The 21,716-nt window shown below is 52.2% G+C and overlaps 1 protein-coding gene and 1 long non-coding RNA gene across 3 annotated transcripts in view; one reads left to right on the plus strand and one right to left on the minus strand.

Annotated features, from left to right (window-relative positions):
* Positions 1-21,716, plus strand: part of SLC6A20 (solute carrier family 6 member 20) — a 41,719-nt gene that overhangs the window by 13,511 nt on the left and 6,492 nt on the right. The window contains exons 1-9 of one of the 2 annotated variants that reach the window (XM_070577155.1): positions 659-915; positions 1,211-3,036; positions 4,793-4,884; positions 7,390-7,617; positions 10,796-10,906; positions 11,883-12,124; positions 13,021-13,183; positions 17,780-17,984; positions 19,911-20,070. In XM_070577155.1, coding sequence (XP_070433256.1) covers positions 2,811-3,036; positions 4,793-4,884; positions 7,390-7,617; positions 10,796-10,906; positions 11,883-12,124; positions 13,021-13,183; positions 17,780-17,984; positions 19,911-20,070 — 1,427 coding nt within the window. In that variant the 5' untranslated portion in view covers positions 659-915; positions 1,211-2,810. Of the gene's footprint in view, positions 1-658; positions 916-1,210; positions 3,037-4,792; positions 4,885-7,389; positions 7,618-10,795; positions 10,907-11,882; positions 12,125-13,020; positions 13,184-17,779; positions 17,985-19,910; positions 20,071-21,716 lie in introns of those variants that run through there. The other variant, XM_008526421.2, reaches the window with a different exon arrangement.
* On the minus strand, positions 12,571-20,065 carry LOC139076158 (uncharacterized). Its single transcript, XR_011527475.1, has 2 exons — positions 19,460-20,065; positions 12,571-13,266 (listed from the first exon to the last, which is right to left on the minus strand). It is a non-coding gene; the product is annotated as an uncharacterized lncRNA (long non-coding RNA).

Raw genomic sequence — 21,716 nt, forward strand, 5'->3', positions numbered from 1 at the left:
TTTTGCAAATGTTTTCTCCCAGTCTGTAGCTCGTCTTTTTATTGTGCTAACACTATCTTTCACAGAGCACAATTTTAAAATAAAGTCCAATTTATCAATATTTTCTTTCACAGATAGTGCTTTTGATGTTGTATTTAGGAAACCTGTTCCTAACCTAAGGTTAGAAAGATTTTCTCCCATGTTTTCTCCTCGAGGTTTTGTAGTTTTGAGTGGTACATATAGACCTATAACCCATTTTGAGATTTTTTTTTTTTTTGGTATACAACTGAGATAGGGGTTGAGGTTCATTTTTTCTGCATATGGATGTTCAATTGTTCTAGCATCATTGTTGAGAAAATGATTGCAGAGCAAATTCACTGGGATTGTGTGTTTGTCTGGATGGCTGGGGGGGCAGGAGGAGTGATGGAAGTCACTTGGGGGGTGCTGAAGAGCCGCCATGCCCCCACCTGGGCACCAGGCCTGGGGCTCCCAGCCTTCCCACGGGCAGTGGGCCATCAGGCAGGGCCTGTCGAAAAGCCTTCTGTGGACTTCCCAGGACTCATGGGGTTACTGTTTAACACCTTGGGAGAAAATGAGCTTTTCTTATAACCACTGAGGGTTGGCATGTTGCTCCAAGCAGGTGGTGCCAACACAGCCTTTTTTTTTTTTTCTGAGGAAGATTAGCCCTGAGCTAACATCCGTGCCCATCTTCCTCTACTTTATATGGGGGACGCCTGCCACAGCCTGGTGTGCCAAGCAGTGCCATGTCCGCACCCGGGATCCGAACCAGCGAACCCTGGGCCACTGAGAAGCGGAACATGCGAACTTAACCGTTGTGCCACCGAGCCGGCCCCTAACACAGCATTTATTGTTAGGTGTAAGGTGGCTGAGAGCCCCTGCCGGCCTCTCGGACTCCTTGCTATTGAGAGGAACGAGGTGAGACGCTGAAACACATTTCTGCAGGGCAGGGAGGGGGCAGGCCCAGCACAACCTTCAAAGCAGAGTCCAGAAAGGAGCCAGCAGGCTCTGTGGGCCCCGACCCAAGCAGGGGGGATGAGGCTGGGAACGCGGAGGCCAGCGGTGTGGACCCACTCCCCTGGGCACACAGCTGTGCCCTTCTCTCTGTGGTGAGGGGGCCCCATGGGGCTCTGCTTGGTCTTGGGGCCATTCTACTTCTGGGCTTTCTGTCCTGAGGAAATAACCGAAGACGTGGACAGGCTTTGTCCCACAGCTTTGTTTAGGATGGCAGAAAACTGGCCACAGCCTGAGTGTCCCAGGACTGATGAAATGAATTCCAGGCTCCTTGTCCTAGAGGAATGTTACGCGGCTACTTAAGGGGTGACGTGAAGGTACATGGTGTGGTGGGGAGAGTTCTCGTGCGATCCCGATGCGGGAGAAGTGGAGGTGACAGCACTAGCTACGACGGAGGCATTTTTGTAAAGATTCGATGTTTACGTAAGCATCTGTATTTCGTTGTTTACCCTAACACGTTCACAGCCACTTCCTCTGTAACCAGCCCTTCATCCCTGCACCTGTTGTGTCGGGGTTTTATTTTAATCAGAAGGCCTGCCCTCTTCTCCCACTGGACCTTTTTTCAGGTCCACTGCCATAGAGCCAGGAGCCAGGGGAGGGATGGCTGAGGGGCCACGGAGAGGGCGGGGGCAGGCCCAACACGAGAAGCAATGGCTCAGCCGTCCACAGGGGCGGGTGTGGTGGGCAGCCCTGCAGCAGGCTGTCTGCCTCTGTCCGTGTGTCTGGCAGGGGCAGGGGAGGGCTCCATTCACACTGTAGCTCCATTCACACTCCTTGGCTGCCCACTATCCCTAGGACACTTGTCTGCAGAGGCTTCCTTGGGAACTAATGGGCTTAAAATGTTATTAGTCATAGTACACTTTATTAAAATGACATTTGAGGCTGAAGGCTACTATATAAAACAGGTTTGCACAGAGGTGCTCTGTAAAGAGGTGGTAGCCTGGCTCATATGTTGGGGAACCCCTTGTCTCCCCACACATGCGCACCACATCCCTGCCTCATCTCGGGAGATCTGGGGCCTTAAGGGCTCTGTGGCCCGGGACACTTAGGAGGTAGCTGGGCTTCTGCCCAGGTGACCCCTCAGGGCAGGGGCTGCTGATCTCCCATCCAGCCCACACCCAGCGGGGGCCAGACCTGGCCCAGAGGAAGCACTTAGTCGAAAGGTTGATTAGTACACCCCCTCCCATGGGGCACCATCGGGGCTGCTCGAAATGGCCAAAGCGAGTGTGTGGAGCTGGGCAGCTGGCTGGATGGATTCAGGGGTGACGTTCAAAAGATGTAACAACTCAGTGGTCCTGGCGCTGATCAATCATTAGTTGCCACAATAGAAGATGGGATGGGGGTTTCTGGCAGAGGGGCTGGGGCAGCTGAGGCAGTGAGGGAGGCACTCAAGGGGCTTGGGACAGTGGCAATTCATCACCCAGGATGGAAGTGTTTGAAGATTTTAACTGACATGGCTGCACGTCGTCCATAGATAGATGTACGAATGAGAGATGGATGGATGAATAGAAAAATAAAAAGATAGCAGGAAGGAAGGAAAGAGAGAAGACTGGGTGGGTGGGAGAGTAGGAGAGTGGGTGGGCGGAAGGATGGAGAATGGACATATGGGGAAAGGTAAAAGAATAGAAGGAAGGATGGAGGATGGACGGGTGGAAGAAAATGGATGCATGAATGAGATGGATGAGAGGAATGACAGGAAGATGCGCAAAGGCAGAGAGTGAGAAGGCAGAAGGATGGATGGATGGAAGGGAGAAGAATGAATAGACAATGGAAAGACTGAAGGCAGGAAGGGAGGATGGATGAAGGACGTTTGCCCAGAGGGTGGGTGGATTACAGCAGAAAGCCCATTGGTGATGGGCTGGTCTTGGTTCTGGATGCCTACAGGTAGTTTCCTGGTGCCCTACCTCATCATGCTCATCGTAGAGGGAATACCGCTCCTGTACCTGGAACTGGCGGTGGGACAGCGCATGCGGCAGGGCAGCATAGGTGCCTGGAGGACCATCAGCCCCTACCTCAGTGGTGTCGGTACGTGGGTCCTCTCCAGCCCTCTCCCACCTGGAGACCCCCATCCTGTATCCTGGGCAGCGTGGGGTGGGGTTGGGAGCCCACTGGCAAAGCTGCTGAACAAAAGGCAAGCGTGAAGCCCAGGAGAGAGCCCTCGGCCCAGGTGGACAGATGGCCCAGGAGGGGGTGCCACAGAGTGTAGGCTGAGGGGGCTGGGCTTCTTACCCTCAGGGCAGTGAGAAAGCAAGGATGCACACATCCCGGGAACTGACCCCACGTTGCTTCTCCTCTCTGGGCCTCAGTTTGCTCATCTGTGAAAGGGAGATGCTTCCCAGCGGTAACTCAGCGTCCCAGCTAGCAACCATCTGGGAATCCTGTAATGGCTCCCTGCTAAGTATTAAGAACAACATCTCTCTCTTTAGTGGACTCCTCCTCTGTGCCAGGTGCCAGCCTGCACAAGAGATGAATAGAGCTCATTTCATCTTCACCCCACCGAGCAGCTGGGAGGTGGTGGTGGGCACTAACGTCTCCAGGGTCTGGAAGCTGAGGCACACGTGGATATCAGAGGGCGCTGCTTGACGTCCTGCCTCCCCTGAGTCACTCTGCGCCAGTGTCCGGGAGATTGTTAACCTGCCCCATGCAGCCCTCACGTTCCAGGGCCGCCTCCCCAGGCAGGGGGAACTTTGACCAGCGGGGGCCGAGATCTTTTCTGCTCATGCCTCCCACCCCTAGATAAGAAGGCAGGCAGGAAAGCAGAGTGACACTTCAGGAGCAAGGAGGGCGTAAACTTGTAGATGGCAGTCTCAAATGCAGAAGAAATGTGTCTAGTGGCCTCAGAAATCATCTCCAAACCCAAACTGCCTCCTCATCTTGGATGGCAGCTAATTTTTAACCTGGAGGAGTGTGGTTTTACAATCTGCCCGAGTAAGCAATCCCAGAAGGCTTCTCTGAGGCAGCATTTGCTGTGCAATAGGAAAGTTACTAGATGTTTGTGCCAGTCGGGGGTGCTGGTAAATGTTTAACCACCAGCTCTCGAGGTGGGGTGGTCTGGTTGTAGCATTTACTGATACTGGTGGTGTAAATACTCCCACCGTGGCCAGTTTCAAACTACTAATGGGATCTCCCAGAGTGTGGGGTTAGGCGGTGGGGCATGCGTGGGCTGGCTCTGGAACACCACTGGTTGCCACCCCTCTCTCTGTCCGGAGCCCCCCAACCCCGATTCCCCGCAGGCCTCACCAGGTGGGGTAACCCCTGTCCCCTCCACTCCTCACACCCCTGTCCCTGCCACCACAGGGCAGGTGTGGCCCCAGTGAGCCAACTTCAGGTGAACCAGGAAGGGAGCAGCGGTGTCTGGCATCAGGGTGGCGCTTGGCAGGGACGAAGGCTTCTCACACTAGGTTTGAATCCTAGTTCTGCCACCTAACAGCCTGGTGGCCTGGCCTCAGTTCTCTCCTCTGTGAAATGGGGATTATAACACCCACTTCACAACATTGCTGTGAGGACCTAAAGTACTTAGCACAGCGGGGGGCTCTTAGATCTCAAAAAAAGTCATCAGCCTCCTGTCCCAGGGGTTGGGGAGACAAGTGTGGGGAAGAGACTAACCCATAGAAGGCGCTCGCTGGGGCCTGGTCAAGGTTGACGGGCTCACAAGCCCGCAGAAGGAAGTTTTGCCATCCGGGCAGGCACTGCAGGGCGTCCTGGGGTCACGGAGCCCGGCTGTGCAGCCTTGTCGAGCCGGGTGGGGAAGGCACTGCTCAGCCGCCCCCCTTCCTCGCAGGCGTGGCCAGCGTGGTGGTCTCCTTCTTCCTCTCCATGTACTACAACGTCATCAACGCGTGGGGCTTCTGGTACCTCTTCCACTCCTTCCAGGTGAGCGGAGCCTGCGCCCGAGCAGCAAAAGGAGAAGGGGATGGGGCTTCCCACGAGGGACCACGCGGGGCGCGGAGGTTGAGGGCGGCAGCCTCAGGGGGGCCGGGAAGTGGTGCACAGGGCTGGGGGAGGCGGAGCACCCCCAACCAGGGGGAAGGCTTCTGACCCTGGGATCCATGGACCCCTGCAGCCATATGTCAGGCTGTGCGCATGTATGTGCACCTTTCTAGGGAGGGGTACATGGCTTTCATGGGGTTCTCTCTGAAGGATGTGACCCCCAAAATATTAGGAACCACTGCAAAGTAGGCCCCCCGGGGAAAATCTGTGGAGAGAGCCATGAGGAGGGATTCCGCTGATCTGGCCTTCCTCCTCCTTTTCGGTCCCCTCCTCCCCCTCCTGCCTCTGTCACTTGTCCTTCCAGGTTTCTGACTCCAGGCTGAGCTCCTCCTCTTCCCTGCAGACCAGAAGTCCCTGCAGACGGCCCACTGTGACCGCTGTAACACAGAAGGGGCTAGTCCCAAAGATAAACGTTTCAAACATGCATTTCTGATTACAACCTCAGCTGACACTCGTAGGAAATGTGGAGTGGGTGGGGGCTGACAATCTTGGAGAAGAAAGAGCCCTAATTCCTCGCTGAGAGGCAGTCTTTGGATCCAGGCCCTGAGGACAGTCCCCTCTGCTGCCTACGTCCATTTCTGTTCCTGGGTGCCTGCCACTTGTGCTCAGGGACCCCACTCCCCACTGCCCCAACTCGCCCTCCAGCGGCCTCCTCCATCTCAGCCTCTCCCCAGATGGGACAGTGTGGGGAGACAGGAGCAACCCTTTGTGCTGAGCTGGGCTAGCCACGCATTGTGGACCAACCCCGACTTGTGGGGCCTCTCTCTGGAGCGCTTGGGCACAGCCTCGAATCTTTGGGGCCCCAAAGAATGCCTGGGTGAATGACTTCAGCACCAGGACTTGGCATCTACACTTGGAAGGTGCTACCTCCACGCCCCACTCTGGCTACCCCATCAGCCCTACCCAGGTCACCCATTGGAAAACGCCCTGTGTACATCTTTGATGGGAAGGACTCTCTGCCCCGAACTTTGCTGCCCCCCCCCCCATCATCTCCCTGGCCCAGCCTAGAGTTCCATGAAGACTGGCCACAACCCTGCCTCTCCTCCACCTTCTGGGTAGAAACAGGACAGCTCCTCTTACACTCCAGCATGGTAACCATTTCCCCTCCTCTGTTCAGGGCTGTCATAGTATAGTTGGACAGGTTGTGCACTGCACAATGCCACTCCAACTAAGGGGTTGCCATACACGTTGCAGGCATTATAGATCTGTATACTTAAGACAGTTTTCCAAAGGTGGAAGCAACGTGTGCTGTTCTAACAAAATCAGAATAACTTGACCATCTTTCAAAGGTGAAAATAACGTGTCTCAAGAAAAGGGGCACCTTTATTTAACCCTCAGAAGCGTGAGGGCCAGCGATTCCTGAAAATCACTTAACCATTCCTTCCATCCTTCAAGTCGCACGCACTTTAGAAGCGTTCACTCATGTAATCACCGCTACAGCCCTATGATGCTGAAAGCACTGAGTACCTGGGGAAGAGGGGAGTTGAGTGGCTATGACTTCGAGCCTTCCAGCCTCATGTCCAGCTTTTCCCAGCAGGAGCACCAGGGGCTGTTATGAATGCAGATACAGGGACCCCCGCCCGACCGCTGATCCCACCCCTAGTTACAGTGAGGGCAGGACCCAAGGCTTATTCATGCCAGGACTTCCAGGGACTTGTGGAAATAAAGACCACCCAACGAGAACAAGCAGGGGCTGCCTGTTCGGAGCTGCTATGGTGAGGGCGTCAGCACCATCTCTTGCATTTGGCGGAGGCTCCAAGGCAGGCAGGGCAGTGAGAAAGTCATTAGTGGAAGAAGGGAGGACTTCAGGCATGCCCAGGTTGGAGGCCGTGGGCGTGGGGAAGCCACAGGCGGGCTGTCTATGTGATCAGCTAGGGCGACTAGGGGAGTGGATCTGGACCTCTCCAGTTGGTCCTGAGTTGGAGGGAACACAAGCTGAGTAAGCTGGCAGTCTGTGATCCAGCCCTGCCCGTTCTGGGCTGATCACCGCGGAGGCTGTGGTTTGAGGCCCTGGGCTGGCTGCTGCAGAGGCTGTGGGTCAGAGTTCTGCCGCATAGACGGTCTGGCCATTGTCCATTTGTGGATTCAGTCTCAGACCTGCACTCGAGTTCGGCAGTCTTCAACAAACACCTGTAGGATGGCAAGCGTGTGGAATCCTGTCCTCGAGCTCCTCCCCATCCCTGCCTCTGTCTCGTTTCCAAGACCCATCTGTGCCTTGACAAACCCTTGAGTTCCTGTCTACCTTCAGGTGCTCCAGCCACCTGCCCTTCAGGGACCAGTGCCCTTCTCTTCCATGAGCCCCGTATCAGAGCCGCCTCCTGTCCTCCCCACCCCGACCTTTGGTCTCAGCACTCACCTCTCTGAATAATGCCTGTTTTGATCCCAAAGGACCCCCTGCCGTGGTCTGTCTGCCCACTGAATGGCAACCGCACAGGCTACGACGAGGAGTGTGAGGCAGCCTCCTCCACGCAGTACTTCTGGTACAGGAAAACCCTCAACATCTCGCCGTCCATCCAGGAGAATGGGGTCGTGCAGTGGGAGCCGGCGCTGTGCCTCATCCTGGCCTGGCTCCTGGTGTACCTGTGCATCCTGCGGGGCACTGAGTCAACCGGCAAGGTGGGACAGCCCAGCATGGGGCTGGCGCTGTGGGTGGGCAGGCGGGCGGGAGGGCAGCCAGCCACTTCTGCCCCAGCCCTGGGCACTGCCAAGAGCTTGCCTTCTGCCATCAGCTATAAAGATGGCCAGCGGGGCTTGAAGTTGCAACTGTAGATCTCGAGATGAGGACTTTCCCACCACCTTAAAAGATGAGCATTTCTGTACCAGCCAGCCCCAAATCCATACTGCCCAAGTGGCACCAAGCAACTCGAGAGTGAGTTTTCCCTTCTTTAAATTTTAAATGATTGCAGATGGCCCCGAGATACCCTAGCCACTGGCTCTCAAAGTCAGCTGCACGTGGGTAGCACCTGGAGAGCTTTTAAAACTCCCATGTCTCAGTCTTATCCTAGGGGTTCTGGAGTAATGAATGTGGGGTGCAACCTGAGCATTGAGATCTTAAAAGCTCCCCAGGTGACTCGAATGTGCAGCCGAGTTTGAGAACCTTTGCTCTACGCCACTTTCAATGACCGCCCCCAGAGCTGTCAGGCTCGATTTACAAACCTTTTCTCCCTGGTGCATCCCCGGGCTTCTACTCCTGCTAGGGCTGAGATGTTCCTTTAACTCTAATCTGCTCTATGTAGAAGGTTTTCTTGGGGTGTTTCCATCACCCGCCATCTTTCTCAAGCTTCAGCAGATGCCCCAGACCCCCAGCAGACCCCACCTCATGCTCAGTCACTCCTCATGGTAGATCCACCAGGGGTTGGGCAGGCACGTTGCCTCAACCTTGCAACAGCCCTTCCTGGTAGGTTTCATTATCCTACTCACCTGAGACTTTGAAACCTAAAGTGACCTGCCTAAGGGCACCAACTAGTAACGGCAGAGCTGCAGAGCCGGGAGATCCAGCTTTGCCCCAAAGACTCCCCATTGTCTTGGTTTGGTGAGCCACCTCCCATTTGCTCTCTCCACACTTTCCATGATGTAATCAATCCCCACTTTTCCCTTTTGAGGTCACCTGTCCTCACCCTCTTGAGCACCTGAGTTGCCTCCTCCAGCCCCACCCTGTTTTTCTTGAGGCATCAAGACCAGAACTACCCACAGTATTTTAGGTACCCTGTGATGACCCCAGTACCATGCCTGGTAAACATTTTCTTTTGGTTTCCAAGACCCTGTGACAGCCAGCATCTTAGCCCCAAAAGCACCCCATCCCACGGCCAAGCTAAGGAACTAGCGAGTCTGCCCTGGGAGAGCTTAGAGTTGTAGCAACTCACTCTGTCCCATCTGGAAGCTTGGCTGATATTTTATGTTCATAAAAAATGTTTTGTAATTTGTCTTCGCCAGATTATTATGAACATGATCCCAAAAGATCTGAGGGCAACGTTTGCAAACTTGGAGATTTAACGGGGCCATCTCTTTTCTAGATCATTTATATCTTGGTTAAATAAGGTCATGCCATGAAATCTTATTTTTCTTACTATTTCCTCTGCGCGAGCCACACCCTTCTCCATGACAGAAGTGCCCCAACAACTTTGTTTGTGGGGATTAATTTTGTTAAAGCTCTGGGCCGTTTCCTGGCCTCCTCTGTTGGAATCTCCTTTTTTTCCTCCGAGAGTTTCTGTAGATTGGTCGGAAATGGTTTCTCCCAGTGGTGTCGGCTGGGTCGTGTGTCCAGCAATCCTGCCGGCTTCCCTGATGGGGAAGGAGTGAGCCGCCCTGGACGAGACTTCAGAATGCCGCCGGGAAACTCGTCCCCTGAGGGGACGGAGGGCGGTTCCAAGGACTTGCCCTGAGTGTCCTCTGGTTGTGGACATTGGTCACCGTCCCCCGTTCCCTTGATTTGCTTCAGCTCACTGTCCTGATGCCCTCTCTTTCCACTTATCTATCTCCATCTTGAACCTCGTTTATTGTCTTGTAATCTTGGTGGATTTATTACTCTTCTCAAGTTACGATGGCCTCAGTTAAGAATCAATGATAAAAGACACACCCCACCTTAGCCTGCTCTTCCCAGGGCGAGAGGGCACAGAGCCCTCTCAGAGGGCACCCCGCCACCCTGGTGGCCTTGGAAGTTCATGGGAAGGTGGCGCCACGTCTCAGCGAGAATGGAGGGCCATGTGCAATCAGGTCCATCCAGACATGAGTCACCAGCTGTGTTTCTCACAGGAGGACCCGAACTTTAAAGGAACTCCTTTCACAAAAATAAATCTTGCAAAATATTTCTTTGCTTTACATAAGACGCTCTGGTGAACATATGAGTTGATAATACAGAAAAATTCCAGTCCTGCCTGGCCACATGTACACTTTAAGGTCTCTATTTTAAGGCTTTGTGAAAATTAGAATTAGTATAAGAAGCCACTGCTGGAGCCACTGTGAAAACCAAAGATTAGACGTCATTGAACTTGTGACACATCAGCAGGAAAATAAGATTCAGTTGACAAAAAATCCCATTTATGTGTAAATTTAAAGCCCGTGGAAGTGAGGCCTTTCATAAAAATCACATCGTTGCATGTCTGTCGTATTTATTGTAGGGACATTGTCTCCTATATCAAACGTCGCTTCTTTTCCTTTACGAGCGCTCATGGCCAAGCTCCTCGCAGACCCCAGTCCTGGGAAATCCATCCTTCCTCCAAGCCCCTGAGTTTTTTTCCTTTTGAAGACGATATTTATATTGTCTTGTGATTGTACTTCCTGTTTTGCTTGGGCCACTAGGAAGCTCAGCGAGGAATCTGACTCAGAAACTGGATAGAGCCTCATACTCGTGTTCTGTGGGTTCCCTTTTCCTTTGGGCTCATCTTACCGTATTGCCCACATTTTCTTTTTACACTGACTTCTTTTCTAGCAATGAAAAGATGTTAATGCGATCAATGTCTTTTTGTGGGCTCCCTCCTTTCCTTTCTGGAATAAGGTCGGGCTGAAGGGAAGGTGGAGGGCAGAGGCCTCATACCTGTTTCCCTCTTCTCTGCTGACTCAGATTTCCTGGTGGTTACAGACATGGGCAGCTGCATCCGCTCACCCCACTCCCACATCCCAGCCCAAACTCAAAACCTGTGTCTGACCAAGAATCCCAAGGCCTTTTTCAGCTCTCAGCAGCCTGAACACCCAAGACAGTGTGGTGTTTCATGGGGACAGCTGATCTGTCCTGGGCAAAAGGGCCCTGTGGTCACCATATCTCCAAGAGGCTGACTCTGCCCTCTGGTGCCTGCAGGTGGTGTATTTCACTGCATCGCTGCCCTACTGTGTGCTCTTCATCTACCTGATCAGGGGCCTCACGCTCCATGGAGCCACCAATGGCCTGGCCTACATGTTCACTCCCAAGGTACGGGCTAGAAGGAAGGGGGCCCTGAAGGCACCCCCATTCATCCCACCACCTTCCAGGATGGGTGGAAAGAGGGGAAGATGGAGGGTGAAGGGGAAGCTACAGTGTCCCCAGCGAGGTTGGTGTGAGCCTGGCAGCTTGTGGGAGGGCTGTGGATTGCCTGTGGGCACAGGGTCTCCTCAGACAGGCAGTCCCCAAGCCCTGTTAATTCTAGGGCAGTACGTCTGTTGTCCACCTCTCCTCCTCGTCCTCACTGCCCCCAGCTAATTGCTGCCCCAGCCCCACGTCTGGCCTCCTGGCCACGTCTCACCCCACCCCTCCTTACAGCCCGAGGACTAAGTTCTTCACCATGAACATCACTCTAGTCATCTGGCCCTCCTGCAGCCCTTTCCCTGCCGGGACAAATCCACAATTCGCAGGGCTTTCCGCGACCCCTGCCCAGCCCACCCACTCCTCAAGCCCCCACAGCCACTGCTCATCAATGGGGGTGGGGAGGACGACACTGCTGCCTTTGGGACAGGACAAGTTCTCCATTTAGCAAATCTGGCCCCTGGAAACAAAAGGACTGTGGCAGTCCCCCCTCCAAATGCCTACTAATGTCAGGGCTGAGGTTCAACCCAACCTGAGACCTCCACCCCGAGGCCACACCAGCGCCATCCCGGAGGCCCAGACCAGGGCAGTGCCTGGGGCATGGACCAGGGGCCCAGAACCTTTTAAAATGATTTTACCCTACACTTTTCAATTGCACACCTCCTTTGGGTAAGGAGCTGCAGAGGATATGACACAAGGAAAGCGTGTTTTGTCTGCTAGGGAATGGACAGGGCACCAGCCAGGGACCAGGATTGCTGCGCTCCAGCCCCAGGCCTGCCTCTGGCCGACTGTGTGCCATAGGCCAGTTCCCTCCCCTCTCTGGGCCTCCACCCCCTGCTGGTCTGAGAGTTTGGGATCCCCAGCCCTGTCCCTGCTGGCTTTCCAGATGGAGCAGCTGGCCAACCCCAAGGCCTGGATCAATGCAGCCACCCAGATCTTCTTCTCGCTGGGCCTGGGGTTCGGCAGCCTAATCGCCTTCGCCAGCTACAATGAGCCCTCCAACAACTGCCAGAAGCACGCCATCATCGTGTCCCTCATCAACAGCTCCACCTCCATATTCGCCAGCATCGTGACCTTCTCCATCTATGGCTTCAAGGCCACCTTCAACTATGAAACCTGTTTGAACAAGTAAGACTGGGCCGCCCCAGGGAGCCCCAGGCCTCCAGGGGGGAGGTGAGTCTCTGAAGCTCCAAGCAAAAGGGGCACCAGAAAGAGATGGATGCCGAGAAGTCAAGGGCTGTGGGGCAAAGGGCACTGGCTTGAACCCTCAATCCAGAGTTCAAGTTCGGGCTACCCCCAACACCACCAGTAGCTGACGGGCCTGTGGGCAGGTCGGTGTCTGCCTGAACAGATGAGGGAGTTTCCTATATTCAAAGCACTTAGCACCACAGGGCACTCAACAGCCAAACCTTAGTTTCTTCCGCCCCATCTCCCCCACCTCAGAAGTAACCGAGCGCTCTCTAGCTGAGCGTGGACATTACAGAAGCTGCTTTCTGCCGCCCCTTTCCCCAAACACAAGAAAAGTCATCCGGAATGCACACAGTCCAATACAGAAGTCACTAGTCACAAGGGGCTATTTACAAATTTAAATGCGAGTTAATTAAATTTTGATTTAAATTGATTTTCACTTCAATATAAATTAATTTAAATCAGTTCCTCAGGTGCACTAGCCGCATCCGCATGCTCAGTTGCCACATGTGGCTAGTGGGTGCCGGACGGGACAGCACGGATGTGCATCATTTCCATCGTCACAAACGTTCTGTTGGACAGTGCTGGTCCAGAGGTTCAAAGAGCCTGGCTGTGTGGGTTGAGTTCCTTTTGTCCTCTCTGTTTCTATCTGAGGCTTCTTCAAAGCCATTCAGAATCATCCTGCCCTCTAAAAGCTCACCAATCAAAAGATCCCCTTTGTTTGAGTGACCTCACCTAAGAAGAGGCAGAGGGGAGCCCGGGCTTCTAAGAGGGTTTGGCGACGGCGTCCCTTCTAGTCAGTGAAGGGCGATCTGTTGCTCTGCTCTGCTCTGCAGGGTGATTCTGCTGCTGACCAATTCTTTCGACCTTGAAGATGGCTTTGTGACAGCCAGCAACCTGGAGCAGGTGAAGGGCTACCTAGCGTCCGCCTACCCCAGCAAATACAGCGAGGTGTTCCTCCAGATGAAAAACTGCAGCTTAGAGTCGGAGCTGAGCACGGTGAGGCGCTGGCAAGATTGCGGCTCACTTCCCTCCACGTGCTTCCCTGGGGCTCTGAGAGCGGCCTGAGGGGCGTGCACATCCTGTGAAAGTCAAGGAAGATGAGTTCTTAGAGAAGGGCGCCGTGATCTCCACCCTCCCCGGTGCTGCGCAGGCGTCCTAGTTACTGGAAAGCGCGTTTGGGTTCTCCGGGTCCTTTCTTTCTTTTCCTTTTCTCTTTTTAAATTTTAAAAATAAGGAAAGTACAAAGAATAATATAACAAGCACCCGTACATCTACCACCTGAATGAACAATTGTAAACATTTTGCCATCTGGGGCTCAGATTTTTTTACAGAAAACATTTCAGGGACGACGTCAAAGTCCCCTCTGTTACCAGTGCCAAGCTTTCCGTGCTCACCAGAGGCAGGAACCTTCATTCTGACATTTTATTACGCACACATATTCTTAAATAATATTATTGTTTCCTTGGCAGTTTTTACATGGAAATGAGTGGGCCTGGGAGATATCATTCTCATTCAACGTTTTTATTTTTGAGATCTGTCCACAATAATATGTGTGGAATCTCATTCATTCATTTTAAATGCTGCATTTCATTCCATCACACAATTATACCACGATTTATTTATCCATTCTCTTACTAATAGACATTTGGGTTTTTAAAAATTTTTGCTACTGGGGCTGGCCTGGTGGCACAGCAGTTAAGAGCGGATGTTCCGCTTTGGCGGCCCGAGGGTCGCTGGTTCAGATCCCGGGTGCAGACATGGCACCGCTTGGCACGCCATGCTGTGGTAGGTGTCCCACATATAAAGTAGAGGAAGATGGGCACGGATGTTAGCTCAGGGCCACTCTTCTTCAGCAAAAAGAGGAGGACTGGCAGCAGTTAGCTAGGGCTAATCTTCCTCAAAAAAAAAAAAATTTGCTACTAAAATCACCCTTATTTATATTTTACAGAATTATCTTTGCTATGCTAGAACCCTTATTTTTTCACATTAATTTTAGGGTGAGTTTGACAAGTTCCATTGAGGCAAAAAAAAAAAATCCCTTTAGGAATTTTTTAGAATTGCATTGATTTTATAATTTGTAATTTTGTATAATTTGTAAATTTTATTAGAATTGCATTGAGGGCAAGCCCCATGGCCGAGTGATTAAGTTCACGTGTTCTGCTTCGGCGGCCCTGGGGTTTCCCCGGTTCAGACCCTGGGCACGGACATGGCACAGCTTGTCAGGCCCTGCTGAGGTGGTGTCCCACATGGCACAACCAGAGGCACTCACAACCAAAATATATAACTATATACTCGGGGCTTTGGGGAGAAGAAAAAAAAAAGAAGAAAGATTGGCAACCGTTGTTAGCTCAGGTGCCAATATTTAAAGGAAAAAAGAAGAATTGCATTGATTTTATAATTTTGTAATTTGGGGAGAATTAATATCTTTTGAATTGTGATTTTTGATTCAGTAACGTGCTTTATCTCATCATTCACTCAGATCTTCATTTATATAATTCTTCAGCTAATTTTCTCTGTGAATATCTTGGCCCATCTTTCCTCAGCTTTTTTTTTTCCAGGTACCTTACTGTTTTGTTGCATTGTGAATGGTGCCTTTTTTCCCTATTTCTATCATTGTTTATTTTTGTTGCTAAAGATTGTTGTGTGTCGATCTTGGATCTAGCAACTTTGATGAATTCTCTTTTTAATTCTCTTATTTGTCTATATGTTTGCTTCAGTTTCCTATGTAAACTCTTAGATCACCTGCAGATAGAACTTCGTGTTTTTCTTTTCAATCTTTATATCTCATTCCTTTTTCTTATCATATTTGCCAGGACTTCCAGCACAGCAGAAGTGGAAATGAGAGTGGGCGTATCTGTCTAATTCAACTAAATTCAACGTAATTACTTCTAATTCAACGTAAATACTTCCAGACAGTCACTCTAGAGAACACTTTTCAAGAACGGGGAATGGTGAAGGCCCGTAGCTCTGGTTGCCAGCAAGCTTCCTTGGGGGGTTTTGGCACCTTGTTTTATGGGCGGAGCCATTCTAGGTCATCACTGTTCTCCTGGCTCCCTGCTCAGCCGGCCTGTGCCATGACTCTCCCTCCCTGGCAGGCCTTAGATCTCCAATCCCCAGGCCTCAGCCTTCAAAGCCTAGATCCTGTTCAGATGACCCATGAGGCCTTTGGCTTCAGCTCATGTTTGGTGCTCTCATTTCAAATTTCCTTTCTGTCTTTGGCACCTGGGAGTTTTCCTTTTTTCTCTTTTCTTTTCTTTCTTTCTTTTTTTTTTTTTTTGCTGAGGAAGATTCACCCTGAGCTAATATCTGCTGCCAATCTTCCTCTTTCTGTATGTGGGTCACCGGCACAGCATGGCCACTGACAGACAAGTGGTATAAGTCTGTGCCTGGGAACCAAATCTGGGCCACCAAAGTGGAGTGTACCGAACTTAACCACTAGACCACTGGGGCTGGCCCTCCTTGCTTACTTTTGAGCTTGGCTCAATGTCCAAGAATGATGTGGTCACTGATTTATTTAGACTTTTTTTCCTACTGTGTTTGTTCTTTTTTTTCCTCCCTCCCTCCACTTTATTCTCTACTGTTTGGAATTTGCATAGTCAATTTCTCTTCTTGAAATTTTCCTATGCGTATTTAACAAAGTCTAAAGTTAAACAATGTCTTGACTTCCCTCCCAAACAGTACAAGGACTTTAGAACACATTCATCTCATTACTCCCGCTGTAAATTTCATGTTTGTCCAGTTTCGGCTTTTAAACCTGTAGATCAGACGCTGTTGTTACTTTATACGACTGTGTCTGTATTCACCTCCACATCTGCCATTTTTGTGTTCATCATTCCTTCTTGCAGCCTGGCTGTCTTCTGGGGTTGTTTTTTTTCTCCCTTAAAATGCATTCCTCTACAGCAGGTTTCTTGATGGCAAATTTTCTCAGGTTTTGTTTGTATGTAGATCACTATATTTAGACCCCACATTTCAAAGACAGTTTTCCCCTGAGTAGAAAATTGCAGGTTTACAGTTATTTTCTCTCAACACTTTGAAGATAGTTGCCTTGTGATGCTGGCTTCCGTTGAGGCTGTTGAAATATCCCTTCGCTCTTCATAAGCCCCCAGCTCCCCAGTTCTCTCTCTCATTTCTCTCTTCATCTTCCCTCTGTCCTGGGCCTCTGCATGGGTGGATCTTTATTTACCCAGGTCTAGACTGGGATGAGGTCGGGCTTCCAGGATCTGTTTCTTGTCAGCTTTGGAAAATTCATGCCTACTATCTCTTAATCACTGCCTCTCTTTCTCTCTGTTTTCTCCTTTTCAAATTTCATTTAGACCTTCTCGTCGTACCTTCCATGTCTATTAATTTGTCTTTTATTTTTCCCCATCTTTTCTTTTTTGCTTTATTATGGATTCATTCCTGGGATGTATCTCCCAGTTCACTAATTCTCTCTTAAGCTGAAAGTGGTATTTAGCTGTTGATTGAGCCTTTTAAGTCAATAAGTTTTTAGACACTATTTTTTTTTCCAAATATACTTTTTATTCCAATAGTTTCCTGTTTATCTCTGTAGTTTTCTCTTCTGTTTCTGTACACACATCCTCCTCCGTGGCTGTTCCAGTGGTGGCCGTGGGCAAGACAGTGAGAGCAGTCTGCCCTGGAGGGGAGGAGCGTTCTATGCCTGACTCTGTTGCCTCATGATGATAACAAGCAGATCAACTTTAGTAGGTTCTGTCACTGTTTTAAATTCTCTACAAGCCATCACCCTTCTCTTGTCTGTACCCAGGGCTGATGAATTCCACTATCCCCATTGGTGTGCCATTGAGCAAACTTATATTCAGATTCTGACAGCCCAACATCTGCCACAGCTGGGGAAGGGTCTTCTAAATCTTCTCTCTTATTCTGACTCTTCACTCCTGCTGGCTTGTCTTCTTGTGGGTTTATAATTCTCTGTTTGCAAGCTAGCTTCTTGATGGTTCTGGTGGTCCTGGGGATAAGTGGGGGCACGTTCGCCAGAGAGAGTTTGCTTCTGGTCTTCTGCTGTTGGTAGTCAGGGGCACAACTGACCATGACCCCGTTCAACCCCTTCAGGAGATCTGTCTTTAAGCAGCAGTTCCAGGCTCTGTTTCCACAGCTCCGGACCCCACAGCAGCATTACCACCGCAGGGGGCTGAGCAACCCGGCCCTCCTGGTGGCCTCTGCCAGGCCAGCTCCCCACCATTTTGGTTCCTGCTGCACTGTGGCTCCACCATCCCACCTCAGCTCCCGCCCCTGAGGCCTCAGAACACCTACTCAATCATGATACTGGAAGGAGAAATTATCCAAACATTGTTTTATTCTATTTTATCCAGAATTTATATGAGTTGGGGCAGGAGAGGGGAACTCAGTGTTCCAAGCTGACAGAAATGTCTCTCCACACTTTGCAAATATGGACTCCTGACAGCTCACATTTCTGTCCAGCCCGGCTAAGCCTGCGGGGCTGGTGTGCAGATGGAGGATCCAGCCTCAGAAGGTGGCTTCTCACGACCACTTTCAAGGTCCTCCAAGTTGCTCAGCATTGGGGGTGTTTAAGGCTTGTCCCTGGGATGTGTAACTGGTGTCTTCCCGCATGGGCAGGCAGTCCAGGGCACTGGCCTGGCTTTCATCGTCTACTCGGAAGCCATTAAGAACATGGAGGTGTCCCAGCTGTGGTCGGTGCTCTACTTCTTCATGCTGCTGATGCTGGGCATGGGGAGCATGCTGGGGAACACGGCCGCCATCCTCACCCCTCTGACGGACAGCAAGGTCATTTCCAGCCGCCTGCCCAAGGAGGCCATCTCAGGTGAGTGGCCAGCCCGTGGAGGAGGGCCGGGATGTAGGGGCGAGCAGGTGGATGAGTTGCCTCAGAGGCCACATGCTGGTTGGGGTGGCACTGGGGGCTGCGCACCCTCCTGGTGGTCCTGCCGTGGCTTTCTCCTCGTCCTGGGCCGTCAGGACCTGGTACATGTGATTCACTCCATGAATCTGGTTCTCCACATCATGGGGAAGTGACGTGGCCACCCGACTTGGGAAAAGGCCGGACTGCCTGGCCTGGCACTCGAAGCTCTCTAGGCTAGAAAGAACCTGCTTTTTTCTTTGTTTTCATTGAAGTAGAACAATTATAACATGTATATTTCTTAAGCACAAACTCAATGAATTTTACCTATGTATCCACCCAAGTAACCACCACCTGGTCCAGATAAAGAGACAGCATGTCTGCACCTGCTCACCTCTGCTCGCCCCTTCCCAGTCTGTACGCCCCCACCCCCAGAATCACCTCCTTCCGACTACTACCATTTAGGTTGGTTTTTCCTGTTCTTGAACTTCGTATAAATGCAAGCACACAGTATGTACTCTTGTGTCTGTTGTCTTCACTCAAACTCTGTCTGTGAGATCCACCCGCATTGTTGCAAGTAGCAGTCATCGTGCCTTTCCTGCCTGTGCAGGACCATCCATTGTAAGACCATGCAGCACAACTTATCCACCCGTTCTGCTGGTGGTGGACATTCTGGTTGTTAGGGAAGGAACTTGTTCTTCTGATCATACCTCTCCTCACTCCTCTCCACCACCCATGTATGCCACTCCAACCCAGCAGTGTCCGGAAGACCCTGTGGCCACCCGCCCTTGCCTTTGATGACACCATTTCACCACATCCAGGACGTCTCTCCTCCCAGCCTGAATCAAACCCAGCTCCCATCCCAGCTCCTTGAAGTCCTGACTCCCGTGGGAGCTGCCCGCCCTTCATCAGAGCCCCCAGCATGTGGCATCCCGCCTTGCACCTGCTCTCGGTAGCCAGCATTATGTGTGCCGTTAGCTCCCAGCCAGCACATAATTTATTCTGCTTGTGTGTCCCCCTTGGGATGGCAGTGGGGCTCAGTGGCTGGTGGTATATGGTGTGGCAGTGGAAAGGGCAGGTGGGAGCTTTAGATTCAAATACTTCATGGGGTGCCCAAGGAAGGCAGCCAAAGGACACTGAGACAAGCACCCAGGTTCTGGGGGCAGAAGGGCCTGTGTCTGAATCCTGACTCTGCCACTTACATGCTGTGGGACATTGGGAAAGTTACTCAGCATCTCTCAGCCGTGGCTTCCCCATCTGTAAAAGGGGGCTCCTGATACCTGCCTCAGAGGCTTGAGGATCCAATGCACGGCAAGCCTGGGGCACAGTGAGACATTCGTTTCTTCCCCTCCCCTCCCGACTCCCTCTTCTGGTCAGTCAGGAGTCCCCTCCAGGAAGTCCTGAGGGGGTGCCTGTAGCTCAAACCTTCTCCCTCGACTCACCTCCCATGAGCTCAGGGGCTGAGTTGTTGTGATAAACAGCATCACCAGACCCACAGCCTGGTGAGATCTCCCGACAGCAATGCCCACACTTTCTCCTTTCCATTGAGCTTGATGCCCGCTGAAGACAGCTCCGTAAATTAGCATCAGTGAGTCTGCTGACACTCCTTGGGACACCTTGGCCTCCCCAACACAAACACACACACACACACACACAGCATACGCACACACACACACACACACGCACACACACACATGCACACGCACACACACACACACGCACACACACACAGCATACGCATGCAAAGAGGCCAGTCCATGCCAGCTCTTCCAGCCCACGTGGAGGAACCAGTCAGCCAGAGTCCCCTTGAGGCCCGTGGCTCTGCTGCCACCTAGAAAACTGGATGCCCAGGCGGCGACTCAGGCAGGTGAGCAGGTGTTCTCGTGGCCCCAGGTCTCCTGTGCCTCGTCAGCTGTGCCATCGGCATGGTGTTCACCATGGAGTCCGGCAACTACTGGTTCGACATCTTCAACGACTACGCCGCCACGCTGTCCCTGCTGCTCATCGTCCTGGTGGAGACGCTCGCCGTGTGTTACCTGTACGGGCTCAGGAGGTGAGGAGGCCCCGCCCCCGACAACTGCGCCCACTATAGACCACGCCCCACGAGAAACACCACCGTTCCTCAGCGTGGGCTTCACTTTTTCTTTAAGCTTGGCTTTGTTTTTTGCCCCTGGATCTCAGCTAATTCTCTGCCTCACTCACATCCTCAGTTTGCCTTCAACCAGTATCTTCTCTCATTTCCTGTATTTTCACCTTTTATTATAGGCTATTTGCCTGTTGACCCCGCTGGACCCCAGCAGTTTACCCGGGCAGGAAATCGTGCCTCCAGGCACTAGGCACTCTGATCATCGGCCAACATCAGTATTTTTCAAGCAAGCTGAGCAAAGTCCAGTTGATAACACACGCCTTAGAAAGTCTGGCCAGGTCAGGATGTCAGGTTCTCACCCTGGTGCACAGCGCCACACCGGAATGTTTTAAAGCTCCCGAGGCGATGGATGTGCGGCCGGGCTGAGAACCGCTGGTCTAGAGCAGCTTTTGTGCAGCAGAACCGCCTGGGGACGGGTTCACACTCTGACCGCCAGGCCACACCCCTGGGGGGTCTGGGGTAGGATGGGGAGGGGCAAGAATTTACAATGCTAACAAGTTCCCGGAGGAGTCTGGGGACCACCCTCTGGGGACCACTGGTCTAGAGAGCCTTGCTGCTCCGAGTGTGGCCCCAGAGTGGCAGCATCAGCTTCATCAGGGAGCTTGTTAGAAATGCAGGATCCTGGGCCCCCAGACCCGCTGAATCGGATCCTGCACTTCAACGTGCCCCGGGCCGAGGCAATTACACTTGGGGAACCACTGCTCCAATGTGAGCCTGATTAGAAGGGTGTGCCAAGTTGCCATCCCTTCCCCACCTCCCCAGGCTTCTCTGATCCTCCCAACTGTGGGAGAGGGAGGAGGAGGAGGAGGGGGACGACCACCTTTGACCCTCTAGGAGCCAGGCCCCTTGAGCTGCATTCTCCACTGTGTCCCTGGAAGCACTGGGGTCCCATGCCACACTGAGGGACTTCCATGATCAAATAATTTCAGGACATAGCAAGTTAAAGAAAGCCGAAGTTTCTCTCCTGTAGGACTTCTCAGAGCCCAAAGACAATTGTAAATCTCAAAGGGGGGTTATAACTCGCAACATTTCCAGAATTTCTATGGTCATGGAGGGACCAAAGGGCTTCCCGGGATGTGCGACTTTCCATGTTAAACCTGGGAGAGGCTTGGGTGAACTGAGACAGATGGGTCACCCAGGAAATGCCAGTCCAGAGCGCTGGTCACCCGAGCGGGTGGGTGTTTCAGGTAAAGAGAGAAGGTTGGGGGAGGAACAGAAGCTCGGGCCCCTGGGAGGCGCTGGAGAAGGGGCACAAGTCCATCCAAACGGGGTGGTGGTAAGTGGTGACCAAGGAGGGAGAAACAAACGGTGCCCTGGGGATTTTGTGGGCGGCTGAGCGGGAGGGACCAGGAGAGGGGAGTCCCTTCGCTTGCTCAGGGGACAGCGCCATCTAGTGACCACTTAGTGACACTGCCGTGCTACCTTTTTATCTGCAGCCGGCTCTTCCCACCTTCCTCTGTCCAGGAGAGAGGTGTGCAGGGGACGTAAAGGGACAAGCGAACTTGAGAGGAGTCTTGAAAATTCCAGGTGTTCACAGTATGCACAGGAGTCTT

The sequence above is a fragment of the Equus przewalskii genome, chromosome 15, assembly GCF_037783145.1.
Source record: "Equus przewalskii isolate Varuska chromosome 15, EquPr2, whole genome shotgun sequence".
In the NCBI taxonomy this organism is placed as follows: domain Eukaryota; kingdom Metazoa; phylum Chordata; class Mammalia; order Perissodactyla; family Equidae; genus Equus; species Equus przewalskii.